At 46.2% G+C, this 27,899-nt stretch overlaps 2 protein-coding genes and 1 pseudogene across 4 annotated transcripts; 2 read left to right on the forward strand and 1 right to left on the reverse strand.

Annotated features, from left to right (window-relative positions):
* Nucleotides 1–8,456, forward strand: part of LOC138633826 (uncharacterized) — a 9,883-nt pseudogene extending 1,427 nt beyond the window's left edge.
* A 47-nt stretch (nucleotides 8,457–8,503) lies between these two features.
* Nucleotides 8,504–11,619, reverse strand: polr3glb (RNA polymerase III subunit GL b). Of its 3 annotated transcripts, none has more exons than XM_069720261.1 (8): nucleotides 11,457–11,619; nucleotides 10,588–10,786; nucleotides 10,136–10,265; nucleotides 9,980–10,048; nucleotides 9,583–9,639; nucleotides 9,325–9,425; nucleotides 9,114–9,233; nucleotides 8,504–9,043 (listed from the first exon to the last, which is right to left on the reverse strand). In XM_069720261.1, exons 2-8 carry the CDS (start codon nucleotides 10,699–10,701, stop codon nucleotides 8,957–8,959), a joined length of 678 nt encoding a protein of 225 aa, XP_069576362.1. In that variant the 5' UTR covers nucleotides 10,702–10,786; nucleotides 11,457–11,619; the 3' UTR covers nucleotides 8,504–8,956. The 3 variants fall into 3 exon arrangements, with proteins under 3 accessions (XP_069576362.1, XP_069576363.1, XP_069576364.1); XM_069720262.1 differs by having other exon boundaries at nucleotides 11,131–11,619; XM_069720263.1 differs by having other exon boundaries at nucleotides 8,507–9,043; nucleotides 9,325–9,422; nucleotides 11,457–11,617.
* Nucleotides 11,620–12,128: 509 nt separating this feature from the next.
* On the forward strand, nucleotides 12,129–26,756 carry LOC138633798 (immunoglobulin superfamily DCC subclass member 3-like). The gene is made up of 14 exons (XM_069720251.1): nucleotides 12,129–12,482; nucleotides 16,632–16,937; nucleotides 17,673–17,817; nucleotides 17,965–18,095; nucleotides 18,327–18,464; nucleotides 18,557–18,715; nucleotides 22,863–23,028; nucleotides 23,131–23,381; nucleotides 23,457–23,621; nucleotides 24,074–24,262; nucleotides 24,770–24,877; nucleotides 24,951–25,074; nucleotides 25,223–25,322; nucleotides 26,247–26,756. Exons 1-14 carry the CDS (start codon nucleotides 12,410–12,412, stop codon nucleotides 26,325–26,327), a joined length of 2,136 nt encoding a protein of 711 aa, XP_069576352.1. The 5' UTR covers nucleotides 12,129–12,409; the 3' UTR covers nucleotides 26,328–26,756.
* The last annotated feature ends 1,143 nt before the right edge of the window (nucleotides 26,757–27,899 follow it).

Raw genomic sequence — 27,899 nt, forward strand, 5'->3', positions numbered from 1 at the left:
CACTGTCCTCTACAGGCAGAGACAGGAACTAGAGGAACACTGTCCTCTACAGGCAGAGACAGGAACTACAGGAACACTGTCCTCTACAGGCAGAGACAGGAACTACAGGAACACTGTCCTCTACAGGCAGAGACAGACAGGAACACTGTCCTCTACAGGCAGAGAGGAACTCTGTCCTCTACAGGCAGAGACAGGAACTACAGGAACACTGTCCTCTACAGGCAGAGACAGGAACTACAGGAACACTGTCCTCTACAGGCAGAGACAGGAACTACAGGAACACTGTCCTCTACAGGCAGAGACAGGAACTACAGAATATAGTGTCTGACAAATGTATAAATGTAAAAGTATTAATGTAAACATTATTAAATTGATGTTTCCCTCTTACCCATAATGCTTTGTTCCCATCAGGTTCAGGACGACATTCACTGATGGTGTTGATTTCGCACATATCAGGATCAGCTGTGTTTCCAGAGTTCAATATGGTCCTGATGCTGGACGACATCCAGGTTGGTTACTATGACTCCACGATGGACCGGGCGTTGAGGGTCGGGGGTGGAGGTGAGAAGGAGGGGGAGCTTGAGCTGGGCCAGGACGGCACGTATGCGCTGCAGAGGATAACTTTCGACATGGGGAAGAAACTTAATTGGGCCAAGCAGAAGTTCAACCTGACAGGAGTCGTCGTCTATCAGAGGCTGGTGGGCTGTGAGGTTCTGGACGGGCAGCCGGTGTTCAGCATGTTCAGGGGCGCCACCAACGGGCAGGACTTTGAAAGCATGATGTATAACATGACGCACTTCACGGTCGCCGGCAGCGACAGCTGGGAGATGTGGTTGGACGTGGCGAAGAGGACGGTTGTCCAGACGCTCTACTCCAACTTCTACCTGCCGTTCTGCGTCCGGAATCTTCAAAACTTTCTGGACCGGGAGAAGAACTTCGTGATGCGTCGGGTTCGACCTCGAGTCCGCGTCCTAACGAAGCAGGTGGTGGGCGGAGCTCGAGTCTTAAAGTGTGATACCCTGCCTGGCCACAGACGGTGTCATTTACCCTCGCCACATCAACCTGACGCTGCTGCGGGACGGCCGGCCCGTGGACGAGGACGAGCTGACCGGCAAGTTTATTTGTAGATCACTCGGTGCTACCCAACGGCAACGGCCTCTACCAGCAGAAATGCAGGAAATTGATCAACATCCTTGAATCTGGTTCAGTTGAAGGCAGCAAACAGAAAAGTCTTCACTGTTGATTTGAAGCAGCTGAGAGTCTCAGCAGACCTGCAGCTTTCTGGGAGTTTGTTCCAGAAATGTGGAACATAGAAGCTGAACGCTGTTTCTCCATGTTTAGTTGTGACTCTGGGGACAGAAAGGAGACTCGTCCCGGACGACCTGAGGGGTCGGGATGGTTCAGAAGGTTGCAGCAGATCACAAATGTATTTTGGCCCTAAACCATTCAGTGTTTTATAAACCAACAGCAGGATTTTAAAGTGGATTCATGTTGGACAGGAAGTCAGTGTAAAGATTTCAGAACTGGAGTGATGTGATCCAGTTTCTTGGTCTCAGTGAGGACTCGAGCTGCAGCGCTCTGACTGACTTTTTACAGAGACCCTTGAACACACCGTTACAGTCATCCAGTCTACTGAAGATGAATGCATGGACACGTTTTTCCAAATCCTGTTGAGACACAAGTCCTCTAATCCTCGATATATTCTTCAGGTGATAGCAGGCTGATTTTGTAACTGTCTTGATATGCGTGTTCAGATTGAGGTCTGAATCCAAAACTACAGATTTCTGGCTCAGTTTGTGGTTTTTAACATCAGAGATTGAAGCTGAGCGCTGACTTTCAATCGTTCCTCTTTGGCCCCAAAAACAATGACTTCTGTTTTATCTTTGTTTAATTGAAGAAACTTCTGGCACCTCCAGTTGTTGATTAGTTCAATGCATTTACAACCCTTGTATTGGATTATAGTCCTCTGGTGATATAGTTATGTAGATTTGTGTGTCGTCTGCATAATTATGATAACACACTTTGTTTCTTTCCATAATCTGAGCCAGTGGAAGCATGTAGATGTTGAACAGAAGAGGCCCCAGAATTGAACCTTGGGGAACACCACATGTCCTTTTAGTGCGCTCTGATGTGTAATTAGCTGCAGACACAAAGTATTCTCGGTCCTTCAAGTAGGATTCAACCCAGTTTAGTGCCAGAGAGTCGTACCCAGATTATTAGTCTGTCCAGCAGTATGTCGTGATCGACCGTGTCGAATGCAGCACTGAGATCTAGTAATACGAAGACTGAAGTTCTGCTACTGTCTGTGTTTAAGTGGATGTCGATTTCCAGTGAAATCTGGAAATCTTTTTCTTTGTATTTTTATCACTTAAATAAAGTTTCGCGAGTTTTAAAAAAACAAATCACAGATTCTTGTTTTAATTTTAATTTTTTTCTTGCATTTAAAAAGATGTCCCAACGTTTCCAGAAATAACTTTTTAAAAACAGATTAAACTTCATAAAATGTAGAAGGAATGTGATGACACCTGTGACACACCTGTCTTTCTCTGGCTGTCAGGATCCCTGTCTAATCCTGTGTTCACCTTTTGTTCCCCTGATCTCTCCGGATGTGTTCTGTCATTCCCGTTTGTTGTTGTTTGCCATGTGCTTGGTGTTTTGGTCTGTGTCCTCCTCTGCCCGCCTCCAGACTCCTCCCATGGCCACGCCCCTGATCAGCCTGCACAGCTGCAGACAATCCAGGTGATCACCACCTGGCAGTTTATCTACCCCGGCCTCACACGCCACCGGCGGCAGTCCGTCCGATGTCCTACGTTGGTATCCGGCCGGTGAGCAGTAAGTCCGGTTACTCGTTTTAACATCCCCGGTTCTGACCCGGTTGTGTCTCGGTTCTGTCTCCAGCCTGCCGCAGTCCCATCTGTGTGCTGTTCCAGCCGTACTCTACTCTCAAAAAATAACCAGCATTTTCAACACGAGGTTCACAGTTTACCCGCCGAGGTAACACACAAGGTTCACGGAGGTCGAGACCTCCTAAGGCGAGTCCTGTAAGGGTAAGCCACAGCCACAAACCAAAGGTAAAAAAATAAAGTCCAAAAGAGACTTTTTTTTCATTGTTTACTGGTTGAGTTGCCTCAATGAGAAGTAACTTGAGGCATGTCAGTTCAGAAAAAGGTCATACTCCAAACAGTCATAAAAAAGTCATACTATAACATGTCTAAAATATGGGGGAAAAAGTCATATTTTGCACGACATGCTATAAGTATGACTTCCGTTCAAGTTATGGAAGCCAGCATAGTGGTGAACCTGTCAGCGTTGTCGTCTCTCAGTCTGAAGGTATCAGGTTCAATTCCCACCTGGAACATTATGTGGAATTTGCACGTTCCTGCAAAACTAATAACCTAAAAGTTAAGTTTCTCATCCATAATATGGATTACTAACTTCTGCATGTAGTCCATAATGTAAAACATTATGTTCAAGAAACAACATGCAATAAGCTGTTTCATTCTTTTGCTTGCATTTTGTGGTTTTATTAGAGTCCGAGCACCGAGAATCGGTGTGAAAGCCCTGTTATATTTGTATTTCGTAAAAATGTTCTTGGACGTTATTATTCTTACGTAAAGTGAATTTCCTTTTGGAGGTTTTATCATATTGAAAAACTCATGAAAGTGGAAACACATTTGTCTCCCGGCGAAAAATGTCGTATTCTCGTGGAGTCGCAAGTGGGCGTGGCCAAATGGCTCAAGAGCGCCCCCTAAAGATGACCCGGCGGCCACATTTACCTAAATTCACAAAATCCGGTGGACACGTGTATCACACCTCGACGCACAACAAAGTTACATCGCACCGTGACGTCAACTCAACAGGAAGTCCACCATTTTGAATTTAGTCACCATTTTGGCTGATTCTGACATGTTGTACTTTGTTGAACTCCTTCGAGGGATTTTGTCCCACCAACTTGAATTTAGGTTCCCTGGATAGAAAACATGTTTGGGATTAAAAGTTATCAAAATAATTCGTTTTCATCGATGTGTGTGCCCATGAGAAGCGGCCATTTTGAGCGTCTCGCCATGAAACTAGGAGTTGCTTTAAATCTTATGTACATGGACCGACCTTCTCCAAACATCACAGGTATGATAACAGCCCCGCCCTGAAGACCCCTGTGGGGGAATATTCTCTCATAGTCATAGCGCCCCCTGTTGGACACTGGAAATGACACTTTTCATACTGTGTGTCTCTGTGAGTGTGTGTGTGTGTGTGTGTGTGTGTGTGTGTGTGTGTGTGTGTGTGTGTGTGTGTGTGTGTGTGTGTGTGTGTGTTAGTTTAGGTTAGGTTAGGTTAGGTTAGTTTAGGTTAGGTAGTTACTTTATTAATCCCAGAGGGGAAATTTTTTTTGCTACAGCAGCATACAGGAAGCAATAAGATAATAATAGAATAATAGAAAATCAATAAAATAGAAGTAAAAAATATAAATATAAAATGCACAGTATATACAGTACAGTATATATCTATATATATTATATACAAACAACCAAGAAACACAGTCAACAGTATTATTTTGCCAGAGGTGAGTTATTGTACAGTCTGTATCAGGAATGATCTCCTGTATCTGGAATGATCTCCTGTATCTAGAATGATCTCCTGTATCAGGAATGATCTCCTGTATCATCTCCTGTATCTGGAATGATCTCCTGTATCTGGAATGATTTTTTTTTTAGATTTTATACACTTTATTAATCCCCGATGGGGAATGATGTCTTCACTGTACAGCATGATCTCCCGGGGGCTCTGGAAGGGGGTATCTGGAATGCTGCAGCAGGCTGTCTTCACTACAGCAGGGGGGCTCTCGGCTGCCAGGTAACCTGACCTGAGGTGCATGTTTTTTGGATGATGGGAGGAAGCCGGAGAACCCGGAGAGAACCCACGCAAACACAGAGAGAACATGCAAACTCCGCACAGAAAGGCCCAGGACCGGATTCGAACCTGGAACCTTTTTTGCTGTGAGGTGACAGTGCTAACCACTGCACCACCGTGCCGATCTCCTGTATCTGGAATGATCTCCTGTATCTGGAATGATCTCCTGTATCTGGAATGATCTCCTGTATCTGTCCTTGTGACAGCGGAGCTGGAGGAATCTTTTGGAGAACGTCCTCCTCTGTCCCTGCAGCAGGTGGAGAGGGTGGTCAGGATTATCCAATATGGATAATAGTTTGTTCAGCGTCCTCCTCTCCACCTCCTTTTCCAGATATTCCAGTTTGTAGCCGATGATGGAGCCGGCCTTCTAAACCAGTTTGTTAAGTCTGTTGGTGTCTCCGGCTCCAATGCTGCTCCCCCAGCAGACTACTAGAAGTACAGTTCACTGGCCACAACAGATGGTAGAACATCTCCAACATCTCGCTGCACACATTGAAGAATCGAAGTTTCCTCAAGAAAAAGAGTTGACGAGTGTGTGTGTGTGTGTGTACATACACACACACACACACACACACACACACACACACACACACACACACACACACACACACACACACACACACACACACACACACACACACACACACACACACACACACACACACACACACACACACACACACAGGCAGTTCACTCAGACACAGAAAGTGAGGAACAGTTTGTAACTTCTGTAAATCAGAGCATCAGCGCCCCCTGTAGGCTGAACAGTAAATTACAGGTGATCAGGTGACTCACCTGTGACACCTTTCTTTCTCTGGCTGTTCAGAACTCTTTTAATCTGCCCGGAGACAGCTGACTGAAGGATGCTGATTGGTTCAAAGTATTTACGGAGAGAAAGTGAAAGAGTTGAGAAGCAGAAACAGACGGAACGAATACAGATTCAGATTAATCAATATTTTCTAATACAGATCGATCAGATTCAGATTAATCGATATGTTGGTCTTCCAGCTGATGTTTGTGTCTCTGTTCCTCCTCCAGACGACGAGTTCAGGTACTGAAATTCAGCTGTAAACAAGTTTCTGTGCTTCAGTGTTTTTACGAAGGTTCACCGGTCTGTTCATGTCTGATCTTTATCAATTATTTTGATGATTCATCATTTTAATTACTTATTGTTTTGTTTCTAAGAGGTCATAACATTGAGATGTGTCATCATGTCCTACAGACTTTGATGTTTTTAGAACTTTTACGTTTTAAAGCTGCTGCTGAAGTAATGCAAAGGAACTAGAGGAACACTGTCCTCTACAGGCAGAGACAGGAACTACAGGAACACTGTCCTCTACAGGCAGAGACAGGAACTAGAGGAACACTGTCCTCTACAGGCAGATACAGGAACTACAGGAACACTGTCCTCTACAGGCAGAGACAGGAACTAGAGGAACACTGTCCTCTACAGGCAGAGACAGGAACTACAGGAACACTGTCCTCTACAGGCAGAGACAGGAACTACAGGAATACTGTCCTCTACAGGCCGAGACAGGAACTAGAGGAGCACTGTCCTCTACAGGCAGACACAGGAACTACTGGAACACTGTCCTCTACAGGCAGAGACAGGAACTACAGGAACACTGTCCTCTACAGGCAGAGACAGGAACTACAGGAATACTGTCCTCTACAGGCCGAGACAGGAACTAGAGGAGCACTGTCCTCTACAGGCAGAGACAGTTACTACAGGAACACTGTCCTCTACAGGTAGAGACAGGAACTACAGGAACACTGTCCTCTACAGGCAGAGACAGGAACACTGTCCTCTACAGGAAGAGACAGGAACTACAGGAACACTGTCCTCTACAGGCAGAGACAGGAACTACAGGAACACTGTCCTCTACAGGCAGAGACAGGAACTAGAGGAACACTGTCCTCTACAGGCAGACACAGGAACTACAGGAACACTGTCCTCTACAGGCAGAGACAGGAACTAGAGGAACACTGTCCTCTACAGGCAGACACAGGAACTACAGGAACACTGTCCTCTACAGGCAGAGACAGGAACTACAGGAACACTGTCCTCTACAGGCAGAGACAGGAACTACAGAATTTAGTGTCTGACAAATGTATAAATGTAAAAGTCGTTCTGTAAATATTATTAAATTGATGTTTCCCTCTTACCCATAATGCTTTGTTCCCACCAGGTTCAGGACGACACTCAATGTGGGTGTTGGCTTCGTCCATCTCAGGGTCAACTGTGTTTCCAGAGTTCACTGCTGTCCTAATGCTGGACGACATCCAGGTTGCTTACTATGACTCCACGATGGACCAGGTGATGAGGGTCGGGGGTGGAGGTGAGAAGGAGGGGGAGCTTGAGCTGGACCAGGACGGCACGTCTGTGCTGCAGGAGATTATCTTCAACATGGGGAAGAAACTTAATTGGGCCAAGCAGGAGTTCAACCTGACAGGAGTCGTCGTCTATCAGAGGCTGGTGGGCTGTGAGGTTCTGGACGGGCAGCCGGTGTTCTTCATGTTGAGTGGCGCCAACAACGGGAAGGACTTTGAAAGCATGATGTATAACATGACGGACTTCACGGTCGCCGGCAGCGACAGCTGGGAGATGTGGTGGGACGTGTGGGAGAGTACGTACTTCCAGACGCTCTACTCCAACTTCTACGTACCGTCTGCGTCCGGTTTCTTCAAAACTTTCTGGACCGCGAGAAGAACCTCGTGATGCGTCGGGTTCGACCTCGAGTCCGCGTCCTAACGAAGCAGGTGGTGGGCGGAGCTCGAGTCACCTGCCTGGCCACAGACTTTTACCCTCGCCACATCAACCTGACGCTGCTGCGGGACGGCCGGCCCGTGGACGAGGACGAGCTGACCGGCGGCTCGGTGCTACCCAACGGCAACGGCCTCTACCAGGTGAGGAAGACGCTGACTGTTGACGACGGGGAGCTGCGGAGGAAACACAGCTACACCTGTGCAGCGTCTCACCTGAGCCTCGACAACCGAATGGAGGTGAGCTGGAGGGCCGAGTTCTCGCGCTCGCACAGAGTTCCTGTCGTCTCCGTTCCCGTCGCCGTTCTGCTGCTGGTGCTGCTGGTGGTGGTGGTGCTGTGGTGGAGGAGGAGGAGGGCAAGGTCGGACGGCGTTGTCATGGAAACACAGGAGGAGGAGGCCGAAGACCAGGACCGAGCTGCAGCAGCAGACCCGGCGACCTGTGAGAGCCCGGAGTAACAACCAGGAACACCTGCAGCACCTCCCTCTGAACTGTCTTAAAGTGTGATACCACTGAAGGCCACTAGGGGCTCCAACAAAGACTCCATCAGTCAATCATCACGGTGTCATTAGATAAACTCCTTCTGGAAATAATCCCTCATTCATTAGAAAATATGGATGACATGTATAGATTTTGGTAATCAAAGGTCAAAGGTCAGTTTTAATATGACCTTTCATAAATTTGCGGCTTTAAAGTTTCAAGCATCAAATTCCTTATTTTTTTTAACACTGGAAATCTTTTCCTTTGTATGTTTGTCAGTTAAATAAAGTTTCAAGACAGTTTTAAAAAAACAAATCACAGTTTCTTTTTTTTCATCTTTTTATTACATTTAAAAAAATGTCTCAACTTTTCCAGAATCAACTTTCTAAAAACAGATTTAACCTTGAAAAAAATTGTGCACCAACTTTCTCTGCTGGATTCATTTCATTATATTTACTATAAAACAAATGATTTGTTTATTTATTTGTCCTCCATTTCTGAATATTTCCAGTAAATTTACAACATGTTATTTACACGTCTGTAACTCGCGGTCAGAAATCGCTTCTTCAACAAACTCACGAAGATAAAAGTTTTTACAAAAGCTTAAAAACATTGAAAGACGTAGAAGTAAATAAAAAAAACGGACGTCAGTGCTGGTTTGAAGATGAAACCTTCATCGTGGTCTTCATCAGCTGCGTGGACGTTTACAGACGTCATTCAGACATTTGAGACGTCCCGGACGGTTCCGATCCGATCCGATGGAGCTGCAGTGGAACGGGACAGAGTCTGATGTGTGCTGGTGTTTCAGTAAACGGCCTCGTCCATGTTGTCGTCGCTGTCTCCTCCGAAGTCTTCTCCGTTGTCGAAGTACGACATGATGTAGTCCGTCTCCTGCAGCACAAAACCCTCCGTTACAGGAGACCTGCTGCTGAAACCACAAGTTAAACCGGCGGCCTCTCACCTCCTCGAACTCCTCCTCGTCGTACTCCTCCTCTGCCTCGGCCTCCTCCTCCTCCTTCTTCTTCTTCTGCTCCCCCTCCTCCTCCTCCGAGCTCTCCTGCTCCTCCTTCTTCTCCAGAGTCTGACGGGGCACACAGGAACGGCGGACATGTTTGTTTCCAGCAGTGAGACAGATTATTGATGACTCACATGGATCAGATTTGATCGGTCACCTCCAGTTTGAGCAGCACCTCCTCTTTCTCCTTCACCTTCTTCTTCTTCTTCTGACCCGACGGGATGCCGGCCGGCCGGCCGACCGACCCCGAAACACCTGCTGACAGACAGGAAGTCCAGCTGTTCATTCAACATCTGGACTGACAGATACTCAGAGTAATCAGATTACTGACAGGTACTCAAGGTAATCAGATTACTGACAGGTACTTAAGGTAATCAGATTACTGACAGATACTCAGAGTAATCAGATTACTGACCGTCTCTGACAGGTTTCTTGATGTGGACTCGCAGCTCTTTGGGGAATCTCTTCCAGTCTGAAACAACAACAACAACAACAAACATAAATTACCAACACTGACAGCACACACAGAACACACTACTACTACTACTACTACTACTACTACTGCCAGTACACAGTAGTAGTACTCAGATGGACTGAGGAAGGAAACCAGACTGAACCGTTGAATCCGTCACCTGGTGATGACGTCATGATGACGTCATGAGGATGAAATCAGTCCTCAGTCGAATTCCTTCAGTCACATTTTAATTTTTTTTCAGGGATGCAGCTGTCTGCCCCCCTTGTGTGCTGTTACCATGGTTACAGGCGTTACGAGTGTTATAAACCGTGCGAACGGCGGGACGTCTGGATCTCACCTGGAGTCCAGTCCAGGATGCCGTCGGTTTGCTCGCCGCTGTGATATTTATCAGAGTACCGCTCCACATCTGGACAGGAAGCACACAGAGCAGACCTTCACAATAAAACCACCGATCGCTTTCTACAGCTGTTCGATGAAGTGGTCGACCTCTGACCTCTGTGTGCAGCGGCCGGTTGGATGAAGAAGGGCAGACTCCTCATGGCTCCTCTGAAATCCTGCTTCAGCGCCAGCAGATACTCTGCCTCCTCGCCGCCCGTCAGAGGGAGGGGCTTCTGCTCCATCACCTGGACGACAACAGGACAGTCAACTACGACTCCCAGAGTGCACTGCTGTCAGACATCATCTCCGTGGAAACATCCAGCAGGTGTTTAAAGCCTGTATTTTGTCAAAACTTTCACAATAAAAGCAGCAGAACTGTTGATGATGTTTGCAATGCATCATGGGAGTTTGGACAACCGTCACCGGGTCACTGTGATACTGAAGTAAACTCAAAACACTCAGGACATTCTCAGGCCGAGTGTTTTTCTCTCCGATGTGGGTTTTCTGGAGGTTTTATTTTGAAGAACACCACAGGAAGTGATGTCAGAGCAGCAACGAGACTCTTACAGGAAACACAGGCGTCGGCTGCTGCACGGTCGGAGGAAGAGTCTCTCCTCTGTTGATGCCGACTGAATCCACACTGAAGCTCAGCGTCATCCGACTCCGCCCACGACCCGCCATCTCTGCTCAGACCCGGACCGGGACGGACCAGAACCGGGACGGACCCGCCCGGACCGGATCGGGTGGTCGGACGTGAACCTGGATCCTGACAGAACATACAGAGCAGAGTTTATTGACCATATTTGGACCAGCTGGGGGAGGAGCCAGGGGGTGGAACTGACTGGAGGACACTCTGCCCGGCCCGCCCAGGGTCTGTCAATCACACCCAGGGTCTGTCAATCACACCCAGGGTCTGTCAATCACACCAGACACGCCCCCCAAACATCCACTCCGGTCCTGTAGTTGGCGGTAAACACCAGGAAGCAGGTAACAGACCAGGAGGAGGCCGGAAACCCCAAACACAAAGGAAAGAGGACACGCCCCCTTCAGCTTCATTTATTCACTGCGTTTTCAGAACAAAACCTTCATTTAAATGTTTAAAATACAAACCGGTGAAAATGTTTCTTCTTAACGGAACAGAATGAGTGAAAATGTCCTGAGACAGTTTGAAGGTTTATTATTCGTGTTCTCAAAGTTAGAAAAAACCGTTTGTGAGCCCGGGAGGTCGCGGGTTCGATCCCCGGACCTGCCGGAGAGAAGCTGGAGGCCTTCGGGGCAATTCTGAGTGTTTTTAAACGAGCTTCGGGTTCATGAACGTGTCTACAAGCAGCAGTCAGCTGTCTGGCTGAGGGAAGCGGCTCCGTTACGTTCGTAGCTGTTAGCTCTGTTAGCTCTGTTAGCCGGAAGCAGCATGTTTTAGTACGCTCTTCTCTGACCTTCAGTCCGTCTCTGCTTCCGGGTATAAACCGCCGTGCTGCTGCCGCTTTGCTCCGCCGCGTCTCATCGTCCTCTTCAGACCTCTAAACGGAGACACTTTGCGTGTTTTTCAGCGGATCATCGGGACCGTAAAACATCTCATGTTTACATCCAACCTCCGCGCCGTCACAAATTCTTCTTCTGTGGTGTTTTCAGTGGTGGTGGTCCGCCACCTGTCGGTCGGAGTGTTCGTGACACAGGACGGTGGACAAAACACCAGGAACAGCTGATGAGTGCAGCTTACACACACACACACACACACACACACACACACACACACACACACACACACACACACACACACACACACACACACACACACACACACACACACACCAGGGTCCAGTCAAAATTTCCCTAAAATGTCTTTGTCTCCTCTTCTTCGTCCTTTTTCTCCCTCCTATCCATCTTTTCCTCTTTTTTCCTTCTTTCCTTTAAATCCATTCATCCTTCGTCTCCTATTTTATTGCTTCCCCTCTTTTATTTTTAAATCCCCCATCCTCTCCTCCTCCTCCTCTTTATAATCCAGCAGCTCCACACTGACCTCAGCTGCTCCCTCCCCCCCCACACACACACACTCCTCCTCTTCCCTGACCTCAGGGTCAAGCCCATCACCTCCTCCTCCATCCATCCATCCTCATCCCACCGGTCCCCTGCTGTCTCTCTGACTCCGCCCCCTTCCAGAGGCCCCACCCCCTCCACAGCCGGGTGGGTGCCGGGTCAGTTTGAGTCGGTGTCCGGGAGTCTCAGCAGGATCTCTGAGCTCTCTGTGTTTCTGCATCTGATTCGCGTTTTTAACGAAAAAGAGGAAAAAGAAAGTGCTGAAGAAGAAGAAGGAGAAGAAGAAGAATATTTGAGTTTTTTTGTGTGTGAGAGCTGCTGGATGTTTGTGTCTCTGATGTTTTGGATTTAAATGTGGATCATGAAGTCGACGTGGAGCTGGATGATGATGATGATGATGATGATGCTGGGACTCTGCTGCTCAGGTCGGATTTTATTCCACATATTATTAACATGCATGTTATGAAATAAAATGAGAAAAAAATTAGTTGGGCATTTTAAAAAATTGTTTGATGCAAAAAAGACAAACTAAATTTATTTTGATTTAAAGGGTGCTGATGGTCTGCAGAAAATCATTCCAGATTAAGAAAATCTAAAATTTAGATTTAAATTTTCAAATAAAAAATAAAACAGAATATTGTTATTAAAATTTCAGGTAAATGAAAAAAAAATTGATTTGATTTTTTTTTAAATTTTATACACTTTATTAATCCCCGAGGGGAAATTTCTTCAAGCTGTGTTTCAGGATGTATTTATGTTTTATTGTATTGTTTTTTAATATTTTAACCTGTAAAGCATCTTGAAAAGTGCTATAAAATTGATTATGATTATTATTATTATTATTAATAGTATTAATAGTGTGGAGTAAATGCTCATAGAAAACTTCTCTTTCATGTGCTTCATGTTCTGTTGTATGAAACAGCTGCTTTATTTATATCAGGTTCTTTATTTAAATGCTTTTATTTTGAAATTTCTTTCTATTTCTCTTGCTCCATTTTTTTTCTTTCATTACTGCTGTTCCTCTTTTCTGTGATTCATCCTTCACTGCTCCTTTTTTCATCCTTTCCTCCCTCAGCTTATTGTTTATTTTCACTCGTGGCAGTTTGTTTGTTTGTTTGTTTGTTTGTTTACAGTTCATCAGAAATGAATTATTTCCTGAGTTTGAGTAACAAACTAAAAAACAAAACTTCACAATAAAACTCTTCTGAGCTGCCGGAAGGTTTAACAGAACCTCTCGGTGTTGAACGGGTTCGAACCTCAGACGGTTAGAAAACCTCCGGAGACGGAGAGTTTTTTTATTTACCAAAAATTAAAAACACTTCTGTGTTATAGAGTTACTGAAGGATCCACATGATCTGGTAAAGTAAACAACCAGGAGTAAACAAAGACCTGAAGCAGGAGTAAACAAAGACCTAAAGCAGGAGTAAACAAAGACCTGAAGCAGAAGTAAACAAAGATGCATAAGTTGTATAAATGACTCGTTTCTGCTCCTGCCAGTCGTCACTCAGGTTGAAGTTTTACTCACCAACAGAACAACAACATTTATTCAGCTCCTCCTGCTGGACAGGTGAGGTACGAACACCTGGCTGCACTCAGGTGTGACTGTCAATCAAAGTTTATTAGAACTCAACGTCACACAACATTTATTGAACACATGAAACACTTTCAATAAAACTTTATGATTGACGAACACGAACAAAATTCAGTCAAACGAACCGACAGGAAGACGAAGAGTTTTAGTTTTTGATGATTTCAGAGAAGAAGAGAAGAAGTTTTACCTTCAGACTGATGTTCAGTTATTGATCTCTGATCAGAAGAATCTCTGATTGTTAATTGGTGTTCGAACAGGAAGTGACTCATCAGATTCTTAATTGGATCCAATTAAAGGAGTTAAAATCAGAGGTGGGGACAGATGGAGACATCTGTCCTGCTGTAGGAGAGGGGAGGGGTGAGGAGGGGTGGGGAGAGACCTCCGTCTGGTTCTCAGGGTTCAGACCTCCTGGGGGATGAGGGGGATGAGGAGGAGGAGGGGGGGGGGTTGTCATTGTCGTCGTGAAACCCGTGAAGTTCACGGTCAGAGTCGGGCGTGCAACATCACACGGGTGGGGGGGGGGGGGGGTGTTAGATCAGGGGATTTAGAGGGCAGGTCAGGGTGGGGGGGGGGTGGAGTGTCTGCTCCTGTGTTTTAAACACCCCCCCCCCCCCCTCTTTGTGAAGAGGACCCAGATGGTGGACGACGGAGGATTTAATCCTGATGCTGCATTCAGGGACACATCAGAGTTCAGTTCTCAGGACGGAGACGATCCATCAGCTGATGGGCCGACTCAGACAGGACAGATGTCCTCATGTCTCCATGTTTTCTCCTCATGTCCCCTCCTCATGTCTCTAGATTCTGGCGGTCTGTAGCATTAGTTCTGGTCCAGATGGGACAGATGTCAGCAGTGGACCTCGATGATGCACACATGGGCCTTCACATCCGGGTCGGTTCTGTAGGTTAAACTCGGCCCGGCATCGGCTCCTGGTTCTGTAACAAAGTTCACAGTCATCCTGTTAAATCAGAAATCTAAAATCCGGACCCGGTTTCTGTGTTCGGTTCTGACCCGAGAGCTTCAAACGGAGATGAGTTCTGTTCTTCTGGAGCAGACGGTGAACTTGAACTTGAACTGGAGGAGCATCTGCCGGTCGGACGGTCCGACAGCTGCAGGGTTCCTGGTTCTGGTGTTTTGGGGGGTCTGTTGTGTCTGAGTTCACTTCTGTTGTTCTTATTGTTGTTATTCAGATGGAGGAGGGGCCCGAGGACGACGGGGAGGACGGGAGGATGTCATGGGGAGGTGGGGGGGGGGTGATGTCATGGGGGGGGGCAGCCTGGGAAAGTCACCTCGACCAAATTCAAGTCGACGGAGGAGGAGCGATGCGTTCAATGACCAGACGTGATGTCGCAGATTCAACGATGAGAACATTTTCCTTCAGGCCGGCATGTTGAGTTCAGGTTCAGCTGGACGTTTCGGCTTCAGGACAGTTTTCCTGTGTGACTGCTGGAAATCAGCTGATCAACATCAACATCAACAAAACTATCCTGCAGCCTCAGAGAGAAACGAGGCGTTAAAACACGTAAAAACGTCTTAAAATCTGAAACCGAACAAATCAAATCTGCTTTTAATGAAACGTTGAAATCGCTCAGAGGTCAGAGGTCACCTGAACTCGACCCCCCTCCCTCTCCGATCTGTTTGCAGACTCATTCAGCCTGAGGAGGGGGGGATGGGGAGGGGGAGTGGTCTTTAACAGAGCTGTCAATCAAACTTCAGCAGAGTTCAAGTGCGTCTTCACACAAAGAAACAGAAGCAGCTCAGATTCAAGAAGAGACTTCGTTTATTCATGAAATCAAGAAAATACAAACAAAACAAAAGAAAAGTGCAAAAAAAACCCTCAAATAAACATAAATATAAGAAAAAAACAAATTTCCTCCATTAATATTTTAATAGATTATAGAAACATTAGTTAACTGTTAATTAACTGTTAGTTAATGTTCATTACAGCATTAACTAATGTTAGTTAATGTTATCTATTGTCTGAGAGTTTCAAAATAAGAGCTTATTTTATCTGAAGTGTTTCTTAAACTGTAACTTTAATCATCATCACTATCATCATCATCATCATCCTCACCATCATCATCATCCTCACCGTCACCATTATCTTCATCATGATCATCATCATCATCTTCATCATCATCACCATCATCATCACCATCATCTTCATCATCATCGTCACCATCACCATTATCTTCATCATGATCATGATCATCACCATCATCTTCATCATCATCACCATCATCTTCATCATCATCATCATCCTCACCATCACCATTATCTTCATCATGATCATGATCATCACCATCATCTTCATCATCATCACCATCATCTTCATCATCATCACCATTGTCACCATCACCATTATCTACATTATGATCACCATCATCACCATCATCTTCATCATCATCACCATCATCTTCATCATCATCATCATCCTCACCATCACCATTATCTTCATCATGATCATGATCATCACCATCATCTTCATCATCATCACCATCATCTTCATCATCATCATCATCGTCACCATCACCATTATCTTCATCATGATCATGATCATCACCATCATCTTCATCATCACCATCATCTTCATCATCATCATCATCCTCACCATCACCATTATCTTCATCATGATCATGATCATCACCATCATCTTCATCATCATCACCATTGTCACCATCACCATTATCTACATTATGATCACCATCATCATCATCATCACAACCTTCATCATCTCCATCCTCTCCGTGAGTATCCGTGTTCACGTGTTCTTCACATGTTTCTGTATCTGAATGATTGACAGGTGTCAGTTATCAAATCGACGTGAAACTGTGACGCCTGCAGAGAAGTTTGTTTCGAACTTGATCGGTTTAATCTTCCATCAAACTAAAATGAATCTGCAACAACGTCTGGTTCTCGGTGACCTTCATCAGGAAGTCTGTAAATTACAGATGACATCACTTCCTGTCTCCGCCTCCTCCTCAGGTATCCTCGGAGCGTCGGAGCTCGCCTTCCTGACCGAGCCCGGTGACGTCATCGCGGTCAGGGACCGCCCCCTGATGCTCGACTGTCAGGTGGAGGGGGAGGGGCCCATCGCCATCACCTGGAGGCGCAACGGCGTTCCCGTGGCGACCGGCGTCAGGGCGACGGTGCTCGGCAACGGCACGCTGCTCATCGGGAGCTTCTCAAAGAGACGAGAGAGCGATGAGACGGACGCCGGCGAGTACGACTGCGCCGCCCAGAACCGCTACGGCATGCTGATCAGCCGCAAGGCACGCGTGCAGCTCGCATGTGAGTCGCAGCCGCACACACGCAACAGGCGTGATGCCCCACACATGGAATACACAGAAACAACAACAAACGAGATGTTACATACAAAAACAACAACAAACGAGATGTTACATATAAAACAACAACAAACGAGATGTTACATACAAAAACAACAACAAACGAGATGTTACATACAAAAACAACAACAAACGAGATGTTACATATAAAACAACAACAAACGAGATGTTACATACAAAACAACAACAAACGAGATGTTACATATAAAACAACAACAAACGAGATGTTACATACAAAAACAACAACAAACGAGATGTTACATATAAAACAACAACAAACGAGATGTTACATATAAAACAACAACAAACGAGATGTTACATACAAAAACAACAACAAACGAGATGTTACATATAAAACAACAACAAACGAGATGTTACATATAAAACAACAACAAACGAGATGTTACATACAAAAACAACAACAAACGAGATGTTACATACAAAAACAACAAACAACAACAAATGAGATGTAACATAAAAACAACAACAAACGAGATGTAACGTACATCCAACATACCATAATACAACCAAAGAAATACTTTAACATACATGAAACATACAAAAACACACTATAGAAAACATCCACGATACAATGAAACATACATGAAACATACATGTAAGGCACCTAACACCCTAAAGCGTGTACTGACCACCCCCCATCCCCCTCTCGACCCCACAGCCCTCCCTAAGTTCCTGTCCCACCCAGAGTCCGTGGCTGTGGATGAAGGGGGCGTGGCCAGACTCACCTGTCAGGTAAATGGGATCCCGGAGGCCAACATCAGCTGGCAGAAAGACCGACGCCCCCTCAGCACCGACGACCCCCGGTGAGTTCAACACGCGTGACGAGGACTCGTAGCTGACATGTAGCTCGTTCTGCTACTTTCAGCCACATCTCCTGGACGTCATCAGCAGGTTAACGTATATTTTACGTGTATTTTACGTGTATTTAACGTGTATTTTGTGGCGTGCAGGTACACGCTGCTTCCTAACGGCGTGCTGCAGATCACCGCCGTTCGGCGAACCGACGGCGGCTTGTTTCGCTGCGTCGCCTCAAACATCGCAAACACTCGCTTCAGCCAGGAGGCCCAGCTGTCCGTCACCGGTAAGACCAGACTGAGGGCAAAGACCAGACTGAGGGCAAAGACCAGACTGAGGGCAAAGACCAGACTCAGGGCAAAGACCAGACTCAGGGCAAAGACCAGACTGAGGGCAAAGACCAGACTAAAACCTGAAAGACAGAACTGAGGGTTAATAAGCCCACAGCAGCAGGGTTGATCTGTGGACCCGTTCAGACTCGGTGCTGATGAGGTTTTTCCTGGTTCTGTGGGTCCAGTTGCAGGATCCAGGATCTACAAGGAGCCCGTCATCCTGTCCGGTCCTCAGAACCTCACCATCAACGTCCACCAGACGGCCATCTTGGAGTGCATCGCCACGGGGAACCCCCGCCCCATCGTGTCCTGGAGTCGCCTCGGTAACGACCTCCATCACAACACACGTGTATGATAAGATAAGACGCCCGGTTCTGCCCGCTGGTTCTGACCCGTCCTCTCTCTCTGCCGTCAGACGGCCGGTCCATCGGCGTCGAGGGAATCCAGGTTCTAGGAACCGGAAACTTGATGATCTCCGACGCGACTGTGCAGCATTCAGGAGTTTACGTTTGTTCTGCCAACAGACCGGGAAGCAGGTCCAGAAGAACGGCTCTGGGACGGCTCGTAGTGCAAGGTAGGCACACACAACAACAACAACAACAACAACAACAACAACAACAACATCACGCGGATGTTTGGATCTTTTATTTTCCAGGTTTTGTATTTTTTTCAGCTGATTTCCTGAAAATGTTCCTCATAACTTCCAAAAACAGAAAAAAGTTTGACTGAAAACTCGAATAAAAAGTATAATATATGAATATGTTAATATTAATATAAATATTAATAGATTCATATTTAAAGAACCAAACAACAGAAGTTTCTGTAATTTACAGGAAACATCAGATTATTTTAGAAGATCAGCTGGAAAATACAGAAAATACAGAAAATACAGAAAATACAGAAAAATCAAGTCATCAGACGGAAACAAGTCTGACCGCTGAACTTGAGCACATCGTGTGTGTGTGTGTGTGTGTGTGTGTGTGTGTGTGTGTGTGTGTGTGTGTGTGTGTGTGTGTGTGTGTGTGTGTGTGTGTGTGTGTGTGTGTGTGTGTGTGTCTGCTCTTTAACTCGTCTGTTTTTGTGTCAAGTTCAGTTCAGTTTGCTGCCGTCGGGCTCTTCATCTCTGACCTCTGACCTCTGACTTCTGACCCTGCCTGTAAATCAGCGTCAGTATATGTGTGTGTGTGTGTGTGGGGGGGGGGTAGAGGGTACTTGTGTCGTGTTAGGACAAAGAACCAGCGGACACAGTTGCACTCAGAGCGATGATGATGATGATGATGATGATGATGATGATGATGATGATGATGGTGATGATGATGATGATGATGATGATGGTGATGGTGATGGTGATGATGGTGATGATGATGATGATGGTGATGGTGATGATGATGATGATGGTGATGATGATGATGGTGATGATGATGATGATGATGATGATGGTGATGGTGATGATGATGATGATGATGGTGATGGTGGTGATGATGATGATGATGGTGATGATGATGATGATGATGATGGTGATGATGATGGTGATGATGATGATGATGATGATGATGGTGATGGTGATGATGATGATGATGATGGTGATGGTGGTGATGATGATGATGATGATGATGATGGTGATGGTGATGGTGATGGTGATGATGATGATGATGATGATGGTGATGGTGATGATGATGATGATGGTGATGGTGATGGTGATGATGATGATGATGATGATGATGATGGTGATGATGATGATGATGATGATGGTGATGGTGATGATGATGATGATGATGATGATGGTGATGATGATGATGGTGATGGTGATGATGATGATGATGATGGTGATGGTGATGATGATGATGATGATGGTGATGATGATGGTGATGGTGATGATGATGATGATGGTGATGATGATGATGGTGATGATGATGATGATGATGGTGATGATGATGGTGATGGTGATGATGATGATGATGATGATGATGATGGTGATGATGATGATGGTGATGGTGATGATGATGATGATGATGGTGATGGTGATGATGATGATGATGGTGATGGTGATGGTGATGGTGATAGTAATGTTACTAACATGTAAACATGTAAACACAGACGTGGTGCGTTCGGTGACTGGGGTGCGTTTGTTTTTCGTCTCCTCCCGTCCTGCTCGCTCAGCTGCAGCTCAGACAGCCAGAGTTCACGGTGGAGGAGGAGGAGGGGTCAGAGGTCAGAGGTCAGCCAGGCTCATTGTGGCGTGTGACTGAGAGCTTCATTAGAATGTGTGATTAGCATGAGAAGAGTCCCACTTCACAATGAGGACTTTATTCCCAGTTCAACGCTGTCTGTCGCCGTCGGCAACAGATCAGAATTTATATCTTAAATGTTTTTATCACATCAGATGAAGATTTGGGAAGATTTTCAGTCTCGTTATTGCTGTTTGGAAGAAACAAAGCAACTTATTTTACTGCAACATTTCCACTTAACTGCAAATGATTCAACATAATAATAATAATAATAATAATAATAATAATAGTAATAAATATAATGCTAAACGTTTAAGCAATGATTTAAAAATAAAATGCACGAGAAGAATAAAATCACAAATAATAGATTCTATTCGTTCTTTTAGAGTCTGAAATGTTTGAAGTCTAAAAATAATGAGTATTCAGTATATTCTTATATTTCATTTTAATTTTATATATTTATAATATTTTTTAAATAATTTCTTGTTGTTTTTAAACTTTTTCTTCTTCCAGGATCCACATTTGATGATTTGTGTGCGTTTTCTCTGATAATAAACTGAGTCTCTGAGCTTTAGATGTTAAAACAGGCAGAAAAAAGATCAAAAAATTAAGTTCATATTAATTAATATTAAACATAAATTAAAGCTGCGGACGTTTTAAACTTCATCGTCCTGCTGCTGAGAAAGATTTTCACATGTTAAATACAGAAAAGATGAAAAGCTGATCAGCTGTTTGATGACGTGTGTGTGTGTGTGTGTGTGTGTGTGTGTGTGTGTGTGTGTGTGTGTGTGTGTGTGTGTGTGTGTGTGTGTGTGTGTGTGTGTGTGTGTGTGTGTGTGTGTGTTTTGCTCTTGAACTAGGCGTGTTGGAGAGCTCGCTGTGTGAAAGGTTGTGTTCTCGCCACAAATCAACTTTATTTCTCTGCTAATGAAACACACACACACACACACACACACACACACGCATTGATAAATGGCTCCTATTCAACCCCCCTCTGACCTCTGACCCCACCCTCTCTTTACATTTAGAGTGGAAAGGGGCGGGGCCTCAGGAGGTTATGTGAGGTGATGGAGGCGCATGTGTATGTAGGGTCTCTCTGTTACCGTGGAGACGGAGAGGAGGCGAGACAGCACCTGTCTGTCTGACTGGGGGAGGAGGGGGAGGGTGCTAGGGTGTTCGGGGGGGATGGAGGGGGGTCAGAGGTCAAAGTGGTGTTCAAACACAAAGACAAGTTGAAGTTCACACTGAAGAGTTTGAATTTTCACACGCGGATTAATTGATTATGTACATACGTGATGACGTGATGTGATCAGAATATTAAACACGCAGCGCTCTCCGTTTTATAAAATATCAATAATCGTATTTATTCATCATTTGTCTGGACAAAGTCACAAAGAATAAAATATGAAAAGATGTTTTTATATCACATTTCTACATTAAAGAACTTCATATGAAACAAAATGTTAAATTAACAGAATAAAAAACATACAACACAAAAGAATTTTACAAATTATTAACATAGAAACTGAGAAAAATTATAGAAAAAAAATGTAAATGTAAAAGTTAGTCAGAAGAGTAAGAAATTTGTAAATATTTGATTTAATAAAAAGCAAACAGAAAAGTCTCCTTTAATAAGATTTAATATCATAATGATAATAAGTGAAGAAATTCTGGCTTTTTACAAACGTGTTCACTTCAGGGTCTCAGTCAGTGTGGGAACTTTGAGTTTCACCCTTTATCAGAATCAGTGTTTGTTTAAACACAATAAAGTTTGAGACAATCGTGTTTCAGTCTGTGTCCCTCTGTCGCCTCCTGCTGGACGACTCATGGAAACACAGCTCGAGTTTCTTTCTGCTTCACATACAAACAGCAGAGCTCAAAGATAGTAAAAGACAATATGACATAATAATAATGAATAAATAAATAAAAACAATGAATCAGAATCAGTTTTATTGATCAAGTATGTTTACACATAAAAGGAAACTTCACTCTTAATGTACAAACAAAAAAACATATAAATAGACATATAAACATTAATAGACATATATGCAATAAAAGAACATATATACACCTAAACAATGGTGCAATTAGAGTAGTGCAAACAGTAAAAATGATAAAAAAATAAAATAAATACATAAAATGATCAAATATAAGAATAATAACAAAGATAATAGGGAAAATTCATGAATAATATAACCAGAAAATATCATTAAAAAATTAATTCAAATGCAGTTTAAAGACATCAAATAAAAGCAAACAATAAATATAATGTAAAAAAATTGAACTAAAAACAATATAATTATATTAATATGTATAATGATGATAATAATAATAATAATGGGGAAGATGTTGTGACATTATTGAATAATATAAACACAAAACATCTGTAAAAACTAAATTCAGACGCACTTTGAGGACATTAAATAAGACCTGATGTGGCTGCGGCGCCTCCTACAGGTCACACAGAGAATAAATAACGTCTTCGTCCTGCAGCTCCTCCAGAGTTCGTGCAGTGGCCTCAGTCTGTCTCCAGACCAGCAGGGGGCAGCGCCGTCTTCAGCTGCACGGCGTCCGGCGTCCCCGAGCCGCATCTCATCTGGCTGAAGAACGGAAAGCTGCTGACGCCGAGCGGCAACGTGAAGCTCAACAACGGCAACACGTAACACACATTTTTTCAGAGTTTTTTGTTTTTTTTAAACGACGAGGCTGTTGCCGCGGCGACAAACCGCCTCACCCGGCATCTCTCTGCCGCCCCCCGCAGGACGCTCGCCATCACCCGCATCACCCCCGAGGACGAGGCCATCTACCAGTGCATCGCCGAGAACAGCGCCGGCACCAACCAGGCCAGCGCCCGCCTCGCCCTCAGCGAGGGGCCCGAGCTGCCCGAGGCGCCCGCCGGCCTCCGGGCCGAGACGCTCGGCGCCGCGGGCCTGCGGCTGACCTGGGAGCAGCCGGAGGAGCAGATCAGCCGGCTGATCATCGGATACGTCCTGCACATCAGACGACTGGGAGGTGAGATCCGTCGATCCGCCGATCCGTCGATCGAGTTTGTGGATTTATTGGACGCGTTCTTGTCGACGTCCTCAGAGCCCGACGGCGCCGAGCTGCAGGAAGCCGTCAGCAAAACCACCTTCAGACACGAGTTCAGCAGCCTGGACGCCGCCACCACCTACTCCATCTACCTGAAGGCGTACTCGGCGCTGGGAGGCAGCCAGCAGTCCGACACCATCACCGCCACGACGCTAGGGGGCGGTACGTCGTCACACCGAAGCGCTTTATGACTCCAACGTTAAAAACACTTTATTTTAAAATAACCTGAAAATTTCAACTTGAAAAATCGTCTAAAGGTTTAAATGTGGCTGGAATTCATTCTTTTATTCTTTCCTGCTCATATTTTCACATTTGATTCCTTGATTTCTTTTTGGATTTCTTTTCTATTTTACGGCACTCCTGTGAATTACATTACGGCTCAGGAGTGCAGCTGCTCGCTTCTGCCACCAGAGGGCGATAAACAGCATGTTTACATCCTGATAGAAACATCTGTAAAGTTTGTTGTTTATTGTAAAACACAGAATTCAGTTTGAATGTCGTTTTAAAAACTGAACAGCTGAACGTCACACGCCGGGATTTAAACTTCAAAATAAAACGTTAAACGCGGTTGAAGAGCTTCACGGGTGTTTGTGGCGTCTCCGTCTGTCCAACAGTCCCCAGCGCTCCCAGCTTCTTCACCAAGGTGCTGAACCAGACGGCCATGCAGGTGTTCTGGGAGCTGCCCAGCAGGCCCGGGACGCTGGAGGGCTTCCGGCTGGCGTACCGCGGGGTTTCCAACCCAGACCTGCAGGGGCGGGAGACCTTCCCAGGACACATCAACACCCACACCATCTCCCACCTGGGTCAGCACACACACACACACACACACACACACACACACACACACACACACACACACACACACACACATAACCACACACACACACACACACACACACACACACACACACACACACACACACACACACACACACACACACACACACACACACACACACACACACAACCACACACACACACACACACACACACACACACACACACACACACATAACACACACACACACACACACACACACACACACACACACACACACACACACACACACACACACACACACACACACACACACACACACACACACACACACACACACACACACACACACACACACACACACACACACACACACACACACACACACACACACACACACACACACACACACACACACACACACACACACACACACCGACTCTGTTTGATGTGAACTCTGTTTACGGTGCTGGTTGCTATGGCGACGGGTGTGACGATAATCAGGAAGCGTATTTGTTTTTACTTCCCGCAGAGCCGGCGGCGGTTTACGAGATCCAGCTGGTGGCGTTCAACGGGAACGGAGACGGTCCGTCCAACCGGCGCCTCGTGTCTCTGGCCGAGGGAGGAGCTTCTGCAGCAGGTAGGACGTCCGACCTCTGACCTCTGACCCTCCAGTGGAAACCGGTTTAACGTGTCGTGTTTGTCGCCCCCAGCTGGTCAGAGCTGCAACTGCGATCAGTCGGACGGCTCGATGTCGACGCTGCTGGTCGGACTCCACAGCGGCCTCGCCTGCATCCTCTGCTGCCTGCTCTTCATCCTGCTGGGATACCGACGCAAGTAAGACCCTCATCATCATCATCACCTTCATCATCATCTTCACCATCATTATTATCATCACCATGATCACCTTCATCATCATCACCATCATCACCTTCATCATCTTCACCATCATCATCATCTTCATCACTCTGTTCCCTCTGTTCAGTTTATTCTGCAGGAAGGCGGCGAGCTGGGAGACTCCGCCCACCCTGAACGGTGTCAGAGTTGCTAAAGGTCACGAAGCTGAGAGCATCGAGCTCAGCCAGGTAACACACACACACACACACATAACCACACACACACACACACACACACACACACACACACACACACACACACACACACACACACACACACACACACACACACACACACACACACACACACACACACACACACACACACACACACACACACACACACACACACACACACACATAACCACACACACACACACACACACACACACACACACACACACACACACACACACACACACACACACACACACACACACACACACACACACACACACACACACACACACACACAACCACACACACACACACACACACACACACACACACACACACACACACACACACACACACACACACACACACACACACACACACACACACACACACACACACACACACACACACACCACACACACACACATAAACACACACACACACACACACACACACACACACACACACACACACACACACACACACACACACACACACACATAACCACACACACATAACCACACACACACACATAACCACACACACACACACACACATACACACACACACACACACATAACCACACACACACACACATAGACACACACACACACACACACACACACACACACACACACACACACACACACACACACACACACACACACACACACACACACACACACACACACACACACACACACACACACACACACACACACACACACACACACACACACACACACACATACATAGACACACACACACACACACACACACACACACACACACACACACACACATAACCACACACACACACACACACACACACATACACACACACACACACACACACACACACACACACACACACATTTTAAAAAGTTAAAAAGTTTTTAACAGATGACCTCCTTCTTCTCTTTGCTCCGCCCACAGAGGTGTGACTCCGCCCCTGCTCCTGTGATGGTCATGGTTGAACTGACTCCACCGGTCCAGCCCGGCACAGGCACCGGATAAACCCCCCCACTCCCCCCCCTCCTGAACCCAGCCTGGCCCCGCCCCCTCTCCTCCCGACAGCCTTACAGCCTTTATGAATGACAGATTTAGAGATCTGTTCGTCCGAGGAACGTCCGGAGAACAGCTGATCCGCAGCGGAACCGAAACCACCTCCTTCAGATGTCCGCCCGCTTCCACGCCAATTCACGACGAACTTCGTCTTCAGACTGAAACCAAAGCTGACTTCTTCTTCTGATTCGATGTTTAAAGGTCGTCGGTCACGTGACCGTCTCGGTTCCCGTGTGGCATCACGCTTCCTGTTGAAAACCAAAACCTTTTATTCTTCAGTTTGGCCTCGTTTTTTGATTGTTTTTCGCCGACCGTGCCGAGTTTCTGGAGACGATGAGGCCTTCCGCCGGTCGGACCGGAGACGGGTCCTCAGAGGGGGCGGAGCCACCGTGGGTCCACCTGGACCTCTGAGACCCGGAGCCAAAGGGAACGATGACTTCTCAGGTCGGCCGGTGGCCAGCAGAGGGCGCTGAACGCTGCTCCGCTTCGCTTTAAAGCCTTTCAGTGTTTGTTTGTCTCATCGCCTCAGTCAGGTGGAAGAGGCTGACGGTCAGCTGGTTGTCCCCCCCCCTTCCCCTTCCCTTTCCTCCCCCCTCCCTCCCCCCTCCTCCCCCAGAACCTCCAAAGAGAGCTGCTACCTCACGCTCGACGCCAAACGCCTGCTGCGGCGCCCGTTAGCCTCCCGCTGCCGGCCAAGCTAACCTACCTCAAAACCAAAAGGCTCCTCCGGGAACCAACTTTACATTTTTTCCTACCTTTGTTTTTTTGTGTCCGGTCGTCCAACCGGGAAAAAAGTCCTTTGAACTCTGAATGTTGGTCGTCTGAACCGCGATAGATCCGCCCAGCGACGTCCTCGTCGAGAAGAAGCAGGACCGACCGACTTCCTCTGAGATCCAACAGCTTCAAGAACCTCGAGAACTGTTTCACAGACCAAGAACAGCTTCAGTCTAAAAAAACTGACCTTCGTCGGTCCAGAAACCAGATCCAGGTCCAGGTCCAGATCCAGGTCCAGGTCCAGGACCAGATACAGGTCCAGGTCCAGATACAGGTCCAGGTCCAGGTCCAGGTCCAGATACAGGTCCAGGTCCAGGTCCAGATCCAGGTCCAGGTCCAGGTCCAGGTCCAGGTCTGTGGAACAGTTCGGGGTCCTGGAGGTTCGTTGGATGAACCGAAACCTTCGCAGTTAAAAGACGTGGTTTTGAAGCGGTCCGACTGTTAAACAAGAAGAAGCATCTTCTGCCGGTCGTCATGGATACGCCGCCGCCTCAACACCTGAGAGACCAACAGGTGAAACAGGAAAAGTTTGGACACTAAGGACGTCTCCGCGACGGGGCGTCTCGGCCCTTTTCTGTCCTGAGATTTAATGAAATGTTTTATTTTGGCGAGTGTGAGCCACTTCCTGTCAGGCTTCCGTCAGCTAAAGTTTTTACCGCTAATGTTTTTATAATATGTAAAATGAATTTCCTCGTAGGTGAACAGCAGCTTCCTGTAGAGTTTCAGCCAAATATTCTTTAAAAAAACAAG

The sequence above is a fragment of the Brachyistius frenatus genome, unplaced genomic scaffold (assembly GCF_029030835.1).
Source record: "Brachyistius frenatus isolate BFR_SWC_R1_liver_20210118 unplaced genomic scaffold, ASM2903083v1 Contig_237, whole genome shotgun sequence".
NCBI classification, from domain to species: domain Eukaryota; kingdom Metazoa; phylum Chordata; class Actinopteri; family Embiotocidae; genus Brachyistius; species Brachyistius frenatus.

What these genes read in the sequence shown, in the direction of transcription:
- polr3glb (XM_069720261.1), bottom strand. Translation starts at nt 10,701, where the DNA reads ATGGCGGGTCGTGGGCGGAGTCGGATGACGCTGAGCTTCAGTGTGGAT. An exon ending in ACCGGCCGCTGCACACAGAG is followed by an intron (nt 10,049 to 10,135) that starts GTCAGAGGTCGA and finishes CTTCCTGTCCAG; the next exon opens with ATGTGGAGCGGTACTCTGAT. An exon ending in CATCCTGGACTGGACTCCAG is followed by an intron (nt 9,640 to 9,979) that starts GTGAGATCCAGA and finishes TTGTTGTTTCAG; the next exon opens with ACTGGAAGAGATTCCCCAAA.
- LOC138633798 (XM_069720251.1), top strand. Translation starts at nt 12,410, where the DNA reads ATGTGGATCATGAAGTCGACGTGGAGCTGGATGATGATGATGATGATG. An exon ending in GGCACGCGTGCAGCTCGCAT is followed by an intron (nt 16,938 to 17,672) that starts GTGAGTCGCAGC and finishes TCGACCCCACAG; the next exon opens with CCCTCCCTAAGTTCCTGTCC. An exon ending in AGAGCATCGAGCTCAGCCAG is followed by an intron (nt 25,323 to 26,246) that starts GTAACACACACA and finishes CTCCGCCCACAG; the next exon opens with AGGTGTGACTCCGCCCCTGC.